Source organism: Schistocerca americana, chromosome 8, assembly GCF_021461395.2.
Source record: "Schistocerca americana isolate TAMUIC-IGC-003095 chromosome 8, iqSchAmer2.1, whole genome shotgun sequence".
Classification (NCBI taxonomy): Eukaryota; Metazoa; Arthropoda; class Insecta; order Orthoptera; family Acrididae; genus Schistocerca; species Schistocerca americana.
This window is the reverse complement of record NC_060126.1, coordinates 195,733,757-195,749,859: the sequence shown is the minus strand read 5'-3', so window position 1 is coordinate 195,749,859 and position 16,103 is coordinate 195,733,757. Positions and strand designations below refer to the sequence as shown.

The window sequence follows — 16,103 nt, the reverse complement described above, 5'->3', positions numbered from 1 at the left end:
ATCGATCATTGCTGATTCTTCCGCCTTTAGGGGCAATTTTCCACCTCTAGGACAAGAGAGTGCCCTGAACCTCTATCCGCTCCTCCGCCCTCTTTGACAAGGCCGTTGGCAGAATGAGGCTGACTTCTTATGCCGGAAGTCTTCGGCCGCCAATGCTGATTATTTATCAAAATTTAGGCAGTGGCAGGGATCGAACCCAGGACCGAAGACGTTTTGACTATGAATCAAAGACGCTACCCCTAGACCACGGGTACATAAGCTACATAAGAAATTGAAATAAGGAGAAGTTGAATTTATGTCAACTGACACAATGTCTGCCATCAAGTGGTGTGACATGAGAGGAGTGTTGATGTTGACTACCTGTAACACTACAGAAATGCACGACACTGGAAAGACAAACAAGAAGACTGGTGAGGAAGTAATGAAGCCGCAATGTGTTGTCGACTACAATGCAAGTTGGGCATAGTACATCACTTTGACATGTTTAATGGATCTGTGCATAAATCTGTTAAATGGTAAAAAAGTTTTTTTTCCATGTTGTGGTCCTTTATATTTTGAATGCTCACTCTGTTCACAGCTCAGTGACAAGGAGAATAATATAATTAGCAGATTTTCATTTATATCTGGTGCGAGAACATATGGAAAAAGATGTTACAGAATAGAGAAGAGATAGGAAAGGAAGATGCTCTGATGATGAGAATCCTCTGTGCTTTATGGAAGGCTCTTTTCAAATGTCGTTCCAAGTGACCAGTCCAAGAAATGTGGATTATAGCGTAGATGCACAGTTTGCTTGAAACAGAATGGGGCCGATACACGAAATATGAATGCAAAACATGCAACGTACCCTTGTGTGTTGTACCACATGAAGATCAACTTTTAGCCAAGTTGCTACATCTAGAAGATGGAATTAAGCCCTTACTTCTAAAAAAAATATTTAAAAAAAGAAAAAATGAAAAATAAGCACAAAAAAACAGGGGTAATGAGGGAGTAGGTTTAATAATGAATAAAATAGGAACACAGATAAGCTACTATAAACAGCATAGTGAACACATTACTGTAGCGAAGGTAGACACAAGGTCCACACTCACCACAATAGTACAAGTTTATATGTCGTGTAGCTCTGCAGATGATGATGAGATTGAAGAAATGTATGATCATATAAAATAAACTTTCAGGAAACATTCCTCACACACAAAGAAAGAAAATATGTTATGTGGACATGTGTCCGGAAACGCTTACTTTCCATGTTAGAGCTCATTTTATTACTTCTCTTCAAATCACATCAATCATCGAATGGAAACACACAGCAACAGAATGTACCAGTGTGACTTCAAACACTTTGTTACAGGAAATGTTCAAAATGTCCTCCATTAGCAAGGATACATGCATCCACCCTCCATTGCATGGAATCCCTGATGCGCTGATGCAGCCCTGGAGAATGGCGTATTGTATCACAGCCGTCCACAACACGAGCACGAAGAGTCTCTACATTTGGTACCGGGGTTGCGTAGACAAGAGCTTTCAAATGCCCCCATAAATGAAAGTCAGGAGGGTTGAGGTCAGGAGAGCATGGAGGCCATGGAATTGGTCCGCCTCTACCAATCCATCGGTCACCGAATCTGTTGTTGAGAAGCGTACGAACACTTCGACTGAAATGTGCAGGAGCTCCATCGTGAATGAATCATATGTTGTGTCGTACTTGTAAAGGCACATGTTCTAGCAGCACAGGTAGAGTATCCTGTATGAAATCATGATAACGTGCTCCATTGAGCGTAGGTGGAAGAACATGGGGCCCAATCAAGACATCACCAACAATGCCTGCCCAAATGTTCACAGAAAATCTGTGTTGATGACATGATTGCACAATTGCGTGCGGATTCTCGTCAGCCCACACATGTTGACTGTGAAAATTTACAATTTGATCACATTTGAATGAAGCCTCATCCATAAAGAGAACATTTGCACTGAAATGAGGATTGACACATTGTTGGATGAACCATTCGCAGAAGTGTATCAGTGGAGGCCAATCAGCTGCTGATAGTGCCTGCACATGCTGTACATGGTACGGAAACAACTGGTTCTCCCGTAGCACTCTCCATACAGTGACGTGGTCAACGTTACCTTGTACAGCAGCAACGTCTCTGACGCTGACATTAGGGTTATCGTCAACTGCACGAAGAATTGCCTCGTCCATTGCAGGTGTCCTCGTCGTTCTAGGTCTTCCCCAGTCGCGAGTCATAGGCCGGAATGTTCCGTGCTCCCTAAGACGCCGATCAATTGCTTAGAACGTCTTCCTGTCAGGACACCTATGTTCTGGAAATCTATCTCGATACAAACGTACCGCGCCACGGCTATTGACCCATGCTAATCCATACATCAAATGGGCATCTGCCAACTCCGCATTTGTAAACATTGCACTGACTGCAAAACCACGTTCGTGATGAACACTAACCTGTTGATGCCACGTACTGATGTGCTTGATGCTAGTACTGTAGAGCAATGAGTCGCATGTCAACACAAGCACCGAAGGTAGTCCTTCCTTCAATTGGGCCAACTGGCGGTGAATCGAGGAAGTACAGTACATACTGACGAAACTAAAATGAGTTCTAACAAGGAAATTAAGCGTTTCCGGACACATGTCCACATAACATCTTTTCTTTATTTGTGTGTGAGGAATGTTTCCTGAAAGTTTGGCCGTACCTTTTTGTAACACCCTAGATAATGGTAAGGCAGATTTCAGACCCAGGGGCAGACGTGGACTCAAGCCACAATTTATGGGCAATGACTGGTACATTGAAACTGAAGAGATTGCAAAACAATAGGAAATTAAGGAGATGGGACCTGGTTAGAGTGAAAGAACCATAGGTTGTCAATAATTTCAGATGAGCCTTAGGGAATGATTGACAAGAACAGGTGAAAGGAATACAGTCAAAGAAGAATGGATAGCTTTGAGAGATGCAATAGCATAGGATTAAGTAGGTAAAAAGACAAGGGCTAGTAGAAATCCTTGGGCAACACAAAAGAGATTGAATTTAATTGATGAAAGGAGAAAATATAAAAATGCAGTAAATAAAGCAGGTGAAAGGGAATACAAATGTCTAAAAAATGAAATTGAAAGAAAATGCAAAATGCCTAAGCAGGGGTAAGTAGAAGACAAATGTAAGGACTTACAAGCATTATCATTAGTGGAAAATTAAAGAGACCTTTGGAGAAAAAGGAGCCACCTGTATGAATATGAAGAGCTCACATGGAAAACCAGTCCTAAGCAAAGAAGGGAAAGCAGAAAGGTGGTACATGGAGCAAGTAGTAAAGGAAACAAAAGAAAAATTTGAAGTAAGAATTAAAGTCCAAGAAGAAAAAAACTTTAAGGTTTGCCGATGACATTGTAATTCTGTCTGAGACAGTGAAGGACTTTGAAGAGCAGCTGAATGGAATGGACAGTGTCCTTAAAAATAGGACATAACATTAACATCAACAAAACAAAAATAATAGAATGTAGTTGAATTAAATCAGGTGATGCTTAGGGAATTAGATTAGCAAATGACACACAAAGCAGTAGACGTGTTTTGCTATTTGTCACCAAAATAACATGATAGCTGAACCAGAGGGGATGTAAAATGTAGATCAGCAATGACAAGAAAATCATTTCTTCAGAGGGGAGGTTTGTTAACATCGAGTATAGATTTAAGTGTAAGGAAGTCTTTTTTGAAAGTATTTTTATGGTGTGTAGACATGTATGGAAGTGAAACATGGACGATAAACAGCTTAGACATGAAGAGAATAGAAGTTTTTGAAAATTGGTACTACAGAATAATGTTGAAGATTACGAGAGGTAGATCATGTAACGTATGAGGAGGTACTGAATGGAATTAGGGAGACAAGAAATTAGTGGCACAACCTGATCACGAGAGGGGATCAGCTGATAGGACATTCTGAGACATTAAAGAATCACAAATTTAGCACTGGAAGGAAGTGTGTGTGAGGGGGGGGGGGGGGGGGGGGGGTGTAAAATCACAGAGGGAGACCAAGAGATGAATACAGTAAGATGATTCACCAAGATATATGTTGCATAGTTATTCAGAGATGTAGAGGCTTGCACAGGATACAGCAGAATGGAGAGCTGCATCAAACCAATCTTCGGACTAACAACCACAACAACAACAAAACATCATCATCATCATCTTAGAAAACCATTTAATGACGAAAGAATCTTCCTACTCTGACTTCCATAAATACACTATATAGTTGACCTCATCTAGAATAAGACAAAAGAAACATAACACCACATTTGGAGAGTTAGTCAATGGATGGGTGACCAATAGTACAATATGGAGGCCATGACGTATGCTATATATATTTCATAAGCTTGTTGCACCATGGAAAGTTGTCAATGGATTTACACAGAGCTTTTGAAAAATGTAAAAGATATACTTGGTCACCCCATTCTCTGTTAAAAAACCATTTTAACTTTAACAGTGTAGGAAAGACAGATTGTTACTTACTGTAAAGACGACACATTAAATTGTAGACAGACAGGCCTGTTGGTATTTTAGTCCCTGCTCACTCCATCAGACAGCAGCTGTCTCACTTCTCACCCATACACTACTATCCCTTCCCTTTCCCCACACCCTCCAGATTGTTGCTTGCATCTCACGTGGTTGCCTTCTGACCCAAGATGTTGAAGCTGGCAGTCATGTGTGCATGAGGCATGTTTGCTTGTGTGTTACTGATGAAGCCTGTGACTGAAAGCTTTATGTAAGTGTCTTAATTGTGCCTGTCTGCAACTTAAAGTGTCTTCTTTACAGTATGTAGCAATCTGTCTTTTCCTATGTTGTTGATATTCCTACATGGAGTTCCCATTATAATTTTATAATATTTGTGTTTAAACAGACTATGCATTCTGGTTCTTCCAGTTACCTTTCAACTGGAAATTAGGCCCACAAACATCACTGAATAAAGCTAAGAAGTGATCATCATTCTAGGTGGGTCTAGATTAGGACTGCTGAGATTTTTAAAAACATTGGGAATCTGATATACTGATATTTTAGATAGGCATAATCTGTATCACTTCAGGCGGGGGGTGTTACCTTCATAGTCTCAGATGTTATTGAATTTAGCAAATGTTAAAATTCAGGAGTAAGCAAGATACATGTATTTTTTGTTCTCTCTTATAACGGTATCCTCTGTTTGGACGTATCTGTCAAAGTTCTTTTACTGTCGCCTTTTGAACTTTTTTTTTATAATTTACAGATTTCTTTTTTCCTAAAATGCCTATTCAGAAAAGTTAGGTTTTTTTCTGTTCATTAGTACCATATTCTCTGTAAAGGAGAGCTTCCACTTTTAAGTTGGACAGGTTTTATTTTTAAAAAATTTTCAAGGGTAATGTATGTCTTCACTGAAGTTGATTCTTACTAATTTCTTTGTTACAATGTTTATTTCTATTGTCTTTGTTCCAGTTATTTCTTATCACTTTATTTGTTGCAGTTATTTCTTATCACTTTCACTGCAGCAGATATTTCTTACACTTTGTGTTAGTTTCTTATCACTTTCTTTGTCATGGTTGTTCATTGCAGGTTTCTGTACTGTAGTTGTTCAATGCTAATTTGTTTACCGAAGACCATCCAGTGAGTTCTGTGTTTTTGTGGGCAATTGACCAGTTGACACAGTTGCAGTGTGTTTTGTAAAAAGGATTGTTTGAAATGTCTTCTGACTGGAGAATGAAGTGTGCTGGCTATTTGCATAACTGTAAAAGAGTGATCTACAAGACAAACAAAAAAAAAAAAAAACAGATTTTGTTCAGGTTGGGAATAAGTGTTCTCATTTGAAGACTGTTTCAAAGTGAAGGTGTTTCCAGTGACGACTTTTTGTGTTCTAAGTGTTTTGATAGAACAACAACAATGATAGTATCTGAACAAGGTGAAGCCTCCCCCTGGTGCACATGATGCAGATTTTGCATCAATAGAGGAAGAATTAAATACCCTGAATCAGACAACTACAGAGGTAGGTATTAGTCCTGTTAAGAAACCGTGGTCAGTGAAGTCCGAGTCATAAGCTCTATGCATCAAGAAAGTGCAGAGAAATTACTAAAGTTATGGACGAATACACTACAGCAAAACTGACCCCACTCTTCAAGTAGAAATCCATCTTCAGAAGAAAATGAACCAAAGCACTCTTGCACCTCGTCAGGAATTTTTCACAAATATCAATTCAGCTGTTGAATATTGTGTATCCTACAATGAAAAGGTGCAAGTTTTAACTATTATTCCTGACACATTTTCAAAGAAAATAATTTTGAACTATATTCTATCACAACCAAAGTACATGGTATACAAATCAACAAATGTGAGGTCTGTAAAAGGACTCTTTGGAAGACCAGATTCCTATTATATGGTCATCCTGTAGAAGCAGCTCAAGTTCAAATAGTGCAGTCACTTTATCCGGAAGAATAATGGGACTGTTCTTGGCAGAGTGGCAACAAAAAAGACACTATAACTGCAACAGTTGAAGGTCAAAAAGTCGTAAAAGTGAAAAGGTACATGACTCACGGTATTAAAGAAACTTTTGAAATTTATAAGAGCAACTATAGAACATATTGGAAGATCAAAATTTTATGCACTACGACCTAAGTGGGTAGTTTCACACCTACCCAGAGATGTTTGTTTATGTGTGTACTGTGCGAATTTTGAACTTTGTGTGGTAACTTTGAAGAACTTACTGGAGCACATGACATATAACACTTTGGTTGGGCATGTGAAGTCATTAGTAGTCTGTGATGTAAAGCGAGAGACGTGTGTTTCAAGAATATGACGACTGCCCTGGAAAGGGAGGACTGTCTTTACACACACTTTGCCTGGAAGACATAGAAGATAACTCTGCAGAAATTACATATGTGTCATGGGAGGAAAATAAACTAATTAAGAAAACTGTTGCATTTGAGTTTCATTGATGAACTTGGTAAATGGTCAGTGAAAGCTGTAACACACCAGCATGTGAAGAAATTGCAACAACACATTGCAGAAGTGAAAGGGTCTCCCACAAGAAGTACAAGGGTATCACTGGAGTAATGACCAGGTTTCAGTTTTTTACAGGAGTGACTTATTTTCAAAACAAGACCACAAGTGTTGCAGTTATAAGTGATGACTCAGGACATGACTCAGCACATGTTTTGCTAGCAATGTGTAAAATTCTTCAACTGCAAACAGGGGCACAGAAGATCATCATTATTTCTGATGGTGCTCCTCGTCATTTTAAAAATCGTTACCAGCTGTTTGAATTGATTAAGTCACTTGTGCCAACTGACTGAGTATACAGTGCTACTGGTCATGAGAAGGGCCTGATGGTGTAGGCGGCCTGCTGAAGCACCATGCTACAAAACAATCTTTCCTGATCAAATACACCTGCAATTCAGAATGCTGAGGATTTTACAGGTCATGAAATCTTACACATCCACAGCCCTCATTCTTTTGCCCAAAGAGGAAATCAAAGAATGCCGTGAGCAGAAGAAAGAAGAATGGCCCAAACGAATTACTCCGGTGAAAAGAATTCAGAAGACACATTTTTGGACTCAAAGTGATGGGTGAACTCACAATGCATGCACTTTAAAGAGCAAGAAAGAAGAAATTTTGTTTGTTTGGCCAACTCATCAGAAACAGCAGGATAATATTCAGATTCAAAACCTGAGAAGGGGGATGTTTGTGGTGTGTGAGTATGACTGTGACTGGTAGATTGCACAGATTATAGACACCAGTTATGAGTTACATAAAAAAGTAGTGAACTTTGTACCACCACATGGACCAGCTGCTGGATATAGGTTTCCAGCTGAAGGGCAGCAACAATGCCATCAGTGCTCCCTTCCTGTTCACAATGTTTTGAAGATTTAAGTGCTGCAGTTCCTATTGGTTCAACAGGAAGGCATCGTTCTATACCAAAGGAAGCTGTTGAACACATTTCAATACAAACCAGAGTGCACAGAAGTTGTATAAATTGAAACCTTTAAGTGTTTGCACCTTTCACATACATATTGGAAACATTTAAAATGCTTGAAATATGAGTCTCTTACTCATCTTTCAAAACTAAAATTATGTTGAATAATGCTAGGTTTAGATTTTTATGAGCCTGTTATGTGCTAATAAAACAGGTTTTATATATGGCAAAAATTTCAATTGTTTATAATTAACCCAAAAGTGGAAGCTCTCCTTTTCAGGGAATGTAGAACTATATGGTACTAATCAACAGGAAAAAATTATGGATTGGCATTTTCGAAAAAAAAAAAAAAAAAAAAAAAAAAAAAAAAAAAAAAAAAAAAAAAAAAAAAAAAATTTCCACTAATTGTAAAAAGTTCAGAACACTTAAGTAATAGAACTTTCACAGATAAATCCAAATGGAGGATTTCTTTGTAATCATAAAGCAATCATCTTTCAAAAACCAGCAAAATATCTAGAACTGCTAGAGAGATACAGCATTTTAATTTTTTTCCCAAATTTCGCATCTTCGAAATGGTATGCGCAGTGCCATCTTTGGAGGGCTGCATCTCGTCGGAGCAGAATTTTTTTTGGAGAAAACAAAAAAGTACTTATTCCTTCATTTTAACATATGATAAAGTCGATAACATCTGAGACTATGAAGGTAAGATTTTTTCCTAGGCTGCCTTAATTGACATGGACTATGCCAAAATATCATTATCAACCCTCCATTTATATTGGAAAAAAATATTATCAATACATTGACATAAAAATATTGACGTACTGTCCTATAAAAATATCAGCTACACATTGTAAATACACTGCTGATTTTGGATTTGTATATTTAAGTATTGATTTATTATTAGATATTCTGTATGTCAACAAGCTAGCTGCCTGCTTATCCCCCTTAGAACAAGAATTGAAAGGAAAATAATGCACATTCACACTTGGCAATAACCACTTTGTTAACAATGGTAACTGCATGTAAGTGGCACAATACAAGGTGCCCAGTAGGTCCAGCATTCAGTTTCATCACACATTGGATTTGTCTGCAACACTTCATGCCAACGTCCCTATTTCCTCATTTCTGCTAATGCCAGTGACCAAGCAGTTTTTGTGTCAAAATTGGGTGGAACGTTGCACTTTCTGTTGGTAGTGCTGAGTGCCAATTATATCAGCATATCTCCTCACATGTCTCCACCCACCACAAAGACCAATCTTGTCATTTAGATTATGGTCTTTTTTTCAGCAACTGGTTTTGAAAAATGTTGATGTGAAGAAACTGTATACTAGTTGTGTTAAAAATTGTTTTTTAGCACAACTGGTGTGCTATTTCTCCACATCGGAGACTTTGTTATTCCATTCACACTGCTACCTGCTCCCCCCCCCCCCCCCCAACCCAATCATTCTCTAGATGATGATGATGATGATGATTAGTGTTTTAGGGCGCACAACAGCGAGGTTATCAGCGCCCGTTCCCAAAAGTTCAATTCAGAGCCGAATCGTGAGAGAAGTGGTATTGTTCAAATTGCAAGATTGGACACAGCACATCAAAACAGGGAGATAAAACTAAAAATGAAAGAGCAGTACAAACAGGGAAAAGGAAGTAACGGTGGCTGAGTGACCACTTAAAAATAATGGGTGACCAAACCACTGGACAGCACATTAAGACTTCAATCCCAATATTTTGGGAAGAAGGCCAGACATCACACAAAAACGTAAAACTCTAGCGACACTCGCCTCATTATTAGTTAAAAGAGAGGGTAGGTCTGGTGGGAAACGGAAATCTTCCCTCAAACCCGCATATAAAACACGTATACAAAAGCTAAACTAAAGAAAGGCAATGGGTAACAATCCTCAACTAAAAACAAAGAAGAGCTACAAAAAAGATGAGTGTCACTTAAAAGAAAAGCTGGTTATCTAAATTAGAGCATCACTATTTCTCGCTGCAGTGTTTCACTCTCTCAGGGTGGCAAATACTGTGAAAATGTGACCAGCCACCCAAATTAATAACTTACTTCAAGAATTAATAAATCAACTTTGAGCAACAAGAGGGCGGTGACAGACTACAGAACCATGACTGTACTCAGGTGTGCACCTCTTCATCCGAAGCTAATAAGTGGCTACTGATGTCTTTTTTCAGGGCTCCAAAAATATGGAAATCACATGGGGAGAGATTGGGACTGTATGGAGGATGTGTATGGGCTTCCCAACGAAACTTCTGCAGGATAGTCGAACCAACCATGGCAACATGAGTGGGCTTACAGTACATGTCTGCAAGACTTTAGTTGTACTCATAAACAATTAATTTCTATTAAGTATGATACCACATAAGGATAATGTTCCACCACCATGCGCGATTGGATATAAGGAATGAAATAAATGTTGGTGAAGCAACATTTAATTCATTTGGGCTACAAAGCATAAGAACATTAGGGTCGACGGAAGCGTCCGATCCCACCCGTTGGCTTTGACCCGTGACGTAAGGCTGTTGTGGTGTGTGACGTCACTACAGCATGGAGTTTAGTTTGTGAGAGTGGCATGTTTGTAGGTGTCGTTTTGATGTGATCAGTGGTGCTCTCTGGTGGTGTGTTTATGTGTTGTGTGTGAGGTGATGTTTTTGGTTTAGTTTGCGTGTGTGGAGTGTTTATAGGTGGCATACTGTTGCGGTCGGTGGTCCTCTCTGGTGGTGTGTTTATGGAAAGTGTGTTATGTTGAGTATGGGGTTCACTTGCTTGGTAGCATTGCATGTGTGTGGTATCGTTGGCGACTGCTTTCAGCGGAATATTTTCCGGTGAGTTAACTATTTTAGTTTTGTTATGTCGACGTTATTGTAGTTTTTTTTCTGTTCATCTAGTGTGAATTTTGGTAAATTGCTTTGTTTATGTCTTTGGTAGGTATGGATTTGACTGACAAGGTAAACAGTTTTTGGTTGTCGGCGATGATGGGAGACAGCGCGTTGTCTCTAATAAAATTTCTTAAGCTATTTGGCCTGTTGGCTGAAGTCTTGAAGTGTTCAGTGTGTCATGAAGAAATGGGGCTTACTAAAGTTCCGGCGTCTCTGACTAGGGACGGATATATGTGGAGATGTCATAAGGATAAAAGGTCAAGAGAAGTGTTCGATTCCAGTTTTGATTTTCTAGGTTTTTTTGGTGGTGGTGAAATTTTTGAGATTTATAGTGTGGTATTGGTTGTTTCTGTTGACCTATATAGGTCAAGAGAAGTGATCGATTCCAGTGGATTTTGTGTGTAGTGGAATTTTGGAAGGTTGTGGGGGTCTTGTTATTTTAGTGTTTTTTTATGTTTGGTGTAGTGGCATGTGTTTATATTTAGTTTGTCCCCATCCAAAAACCCCCAATTTCCCAAGCCACCCAAAAACCCCCAATTTCCCACGCATGTCCCGTTAGTTTGATTAGGTTTTTTGTGGATGGTGTGTGTATTGATTGGTTTTTCGATGTATTTTCGTGTTTGTTGTCATGTGTACGTAATGACGTCATAGGTGCCATATTGGAGTCATAGTGGATGGTCGTTTCCGCTGTATGTTTGATGTCATGGGTCAAAGCAGACGGGTGGAATTGGATGCTACCGTATTTCCAAACATTTATTGGAAGAGTTACAAACTGAAATATTCAGTAACAAGTCAAAGTTACTATCTAGAGAACCTGCTACCTGCTTAATAGGAGGCACCTTTGATTCTGACGCCACAGCAAGGAATTGAGACACAGCTATTCATTTAACAACATAAGGTGATGAAACCTTGTCACATTTGTCCACGGGGGTACTGTCAACTTATCAAAGAAACCCAGCTGTTAACATCTCCTCCACTAGTTTACACATGTGACTTGTACTTGCTGAAAGCTCTCATGAGGTTGGATCACTGTCCAATGTCTTGCAAGTCAATTTGTCTCATACACTCCAAATAGCTAGGACAGTGAAATGTAATGGTGATAAAGCAGCTAGACATGACATTCAACACACCTAAAAAAAGGAAATGACTAATCTCCCTTTCCACCTCATTTAATATACACCATTCAATGAATTGCTGCACCTATCTGAGAAACCAGCTTTGATAATTGTTCCAAGCAAAGTAATTCAGTGACTGCACAATAAACAGCATGTGGTATACTTCAATTCAGAATACATTTATGCTATTGCCTTCAGAAAAACAGCATTAAGAAAATTTAGATAGCAGCCAACAGAGAAAATATACCTAAAATACGAACATGTGATGCAATTCTTGAAAAAGTGAAAACTGGCACTTTGAAACTATTCTGGCTTGACTTAAATGTGACAAAAAGTCAACAGGATATGAAACAGAGAACATGATTACAATACCACAGATATCGTAACAGGAAGGACACGATTTTGAGGAAATTATATCTTCACAATCGATTAACCCTCAAGGCATTTTACAGGGCCTCAGGTTGAAAAATCACCGTCTACTGAGGTAACATCTTTTATCCCAATCTCCAGACATAACAATAATACTCCCCTCCTCCAAATACACATTTATCATACACACAGTGGGCACGAAACATTTACCCTAATTTATCAAGTTGCATGGATTCAACAAGATCTTGATTGCATCCATTAAGCGTAGGATCTACAGTCACCATAACAGCAATATGGAGGGACAATAAAATTCAGCATACAAACATAATGCAACAGGTGGGCAAGCTATAGCAGCATGGAACTTCAGTGAACTTTCTCTAGATTTCATTATACCATGTTCTTCACCAATATTAGTAACTGGATCTCATCACTAAAGATGAAACACACAACAGACATTTTCTTACCCGTCTCTCACGAGGTTGTGGTTTACAGAATCGATGTGTGGCAGATGATACATTATGTCAATGGTAAGGCTGAAAGTTCACAATAGAAACATCCCACTTGCCGATGTGACTTTGGTTCAGATAACGTATCTGAATTTTCTCATGTGGGTGGTGCTAAGACCAGCAAGTGATTTTATACAAGAGACTAAACAAACAAAATCACCGGTTATATCCTCACAAACGCATACACAAATCTTCTGTAAGTGTGCATGTACATATTTGAAGCTATTTCATTGTATTATGATGGCAATTACTGTATCACTGTAAAACAATTCCTAGATGAATATACATTTCCATCACCTTCGTACAGGGCACAGTGACAGTGTACGAAGTACTGATGGACTTCTAAGGGGCTTATCCGAGATATTACAAGAAAATGTGACATGTCTTTGAATTAATTGATTCTTACTTGATTTCACATCCTGCTTGCTCAATAATCTCCTTCATTTCCTCATCTGTTAGTGTTACCTGGAAAAAAATATTGCCCGTTTCACGAAAAACTTTTCACTTATATGAGGATTTGATACCAGCATACAATCATACCTTGTGCGGATTTTCCGCTGCAACGCCTTTCTTCACCCATCTCACACATGGAATGAAATTTAGACGTTCAGTGCCTTCTTCCATAGTTTAAAACGTGATTACTTTCACCGTAAATAACTTTTATTTACATTGACCACATGGCACTGATGTCTTTGCCCTCTCCAAGATAAACTACATCCTTCATTTCTAAATTCCAATAATCAAAGATATTCAAATATTCTAATCACCATGTCAATAGTAACACAGTGGGACCCGCACACGTTCAACATTTAATTGACAATTCTAGTTTGTCAAAGTGCTCATACTTTCAATATATTGAAGCGACCTACACAACCAATAACACTGACAAAACCTGTAAATTGACAACGCGATTTTACAAGGTTAAGGTGTATAACAACAATAAGAAAGCTTATGCTGCAGTTGCATTAGCTTAGCATTGCAAGCAATGGAAAGCAACGAAAAAGATGAAATGAGTCAAGAATGGTTTTAAAAAAAAGGAGTGACAAGTTATTGACAGAAGTCAGAATCACGGACCTGAACAATTTCATAATTTATTTTCCGATGAGCCCTGCATCGTACCGGTACGTCGTGTTACTAGCGCTGATAAGACATAAAACAGAGCCGCAAAATACGTTAATGAGAGAGGCAGTCGCAGTCGAAAAGTAATCACGAGTAACTCAGAGCTTTCTAGCGACAGGCAGGTCATTCTAATGCTCGTAGTTCAGTTCAGTAATATCAGCTAGCACAATTTCTGTGGAAACCTGTGAAACAAGCAAGCCCGACAGGGACCTCTTCAATTACGTAAAACAGTTTATTTAGGCTTCCTGGTAATTTTGTGAAACTAACGAGTATTTCGCAGATCTCTTACCAGTCTTTGCAGATATATGACGTATTTTTCGAAACAGGAGTGTTTTTCCAAAAGTGCTATGTAATAAACATGTCTACATTTAGAAACTAATGATGTGCCGTAATCAGTGTTGTAGGGAATTCTCTGTTAACCATCCTAAAGTAGTATATACAACGATTGTCCTTGCATAGACCTTTTAAATTCTGTTGTATTAAAAGACTCCTTAAAAACTGAACCTAAGACATGATACATACGACAACATATTGAAAAAAAGGAAAAAAAACAGTGCACACTATCGCTGAATGGCTGGTTCCTGAAGCTCTGTCAACAACTGAATGGAGAAAGCGTCATACTTGACTTCGCACTTCCAGTTGCTGTAATTGTTGTTGTGGTCTTCAGTCCAGAGACAGGTCTGATGCAGCTCTCCATGCTACTATATCCTGTGCAAGCTTCTTCATTTCCAAGTAATTACTGCACCCTACATCCTTCTGAATCTGCTTAGTGTATTCATGTCTCGGTCTCCCTCTATGATTTTTATCCGCTATGGTGCCCTCCAGTATTAAATTGGTGATCGCCTGATGCCTCAGAACATGTCCTATCAACTGGTCTCTTCTTCTAGACAAGTTGTGCCACAAATTCCTCTTCTCCCCAATTCTATTGAGTACCTTCTCATGAGTTACAAGATGTTCATCCCAGTAGCTGAGTGGTCAGCGCGACGGAAGGTCATGCCAAGGGACCCAGGTTCAATTCCCGGCTGGGTTGGAGATTTTCTTCGCTCAGGGACTGGGTGTTGTGTTGTCCTAATCATCATCATCTCCTCCTCATCGACACGCAAGTTGCCAAATTGGCGGCAACTTGAAAGACATGCACCAGGCGAACGGTCTACCCAATGGGAGGCCCTAGACGGATGACATTTCATTTCAGTTACATGATCTACCCATCTAATCTTCAACATTTTCCTGTAGCACCACATTTCAAATGTTTCTATTCTCTTCTTGTCTAAACTATTTATCGTCCACGTTTCACATCCATACATGGCAACACTCCATCCAAATACTTCGAGAAAAGACTTCCTGACACTTAAATCTATACTTGATGTTAATACATTTCTCTTCTTCAAAAACACTTTCCTTGGCATTGCCAGTGTATATTTTATATACTCTCTACTTGGACCATCATCAGTTATTTTGCTCCCCAAATAGTAAAAGTCATCTACTACACTAGGTGTCTCACTACCTAATCTAATTTCCTCAGCTTCATCTGATTTAGTTAGACTACATTCTACTATCCTCGTTTTGCTTTTGTTGGTGTTCATCTTACAGCCTCCTTTCAAGACACTGCCCATTCCGTTCAACTGATCTTACAGGTCCTTTGCTGTCTCTGACAGAATTACACTGTCATTGGCAAACCTCAAAGTTTGGATTTTAATTTCTACTCTAAATTTTTTTTTTCTTTCCTGTAGTGCTTTCTCAATGGATAGATTGAATAACATCGGGGATATGTTACAACCCTGTCTGACTCACTTCCCAACTACTGCTTCCCTTTTATGCCCCTCAACTCTTATGACTGCCATCTGGTTTTTGTACAAATTGTAAATAGACTTTCGCTCCCTGTATTTGACTCCTGCCACTTTCAGAATTTGAAAGAGAGTATTCCCATCAACATTGTCGAAAGCTTTCTCTAGGTCTGCCTTTCCTTAATCTATCTTCTAAGATAAGTCGTAGAGTCAGTATTGCCTCATATGTTCCAACATTTCTATGTAATCCAAACTGGTCTCCCCCTGGGTCGACTTCAACCAGTTTTTGCATTCATCTGTAAAGAATTTGTGTCAGTATTTTGCAACCATTACTTACTAAACTGATAGTTCGTTAATTTTGACACCTGTCAATGCCTGCTTTCTTTGAGATTGAAATTATT

At 38.9% G+C, this 16,103-nt stretch overlaps 1 protein-coding gene across 1 annotated transcript in view; it reads right to left on the bottom strand.

Annotated features, from left to right (window-relative positions):
* Nucleotides 1-13,512, bottom strand: part of LOC124545377 (periodic tryptophan protein 1 homolog) — a 56,037-nt gene extending 42,525 nt beyond the window's left edge. The window contains exons 1-2 of the mRNA XM_047124288.1: nt 13,340-13,512; nt 13,206-13,264 (exon numbers count right to left, since the gene is read on the bottom strand). Coding sequence (XP_046980244.1) covers nt 13,206-13,264; nt 13,340-13,423 — 143 coding nt within the window. The 5' untranslated portion in view covers nt 13,424-13,512. The remainder of the gene's footprint in view (nt 1-13,205; nt 13,265-13,339) is intronic.
* Nucleotides 13,513-16,103: the final 2,591 nt, after the last annotated feature.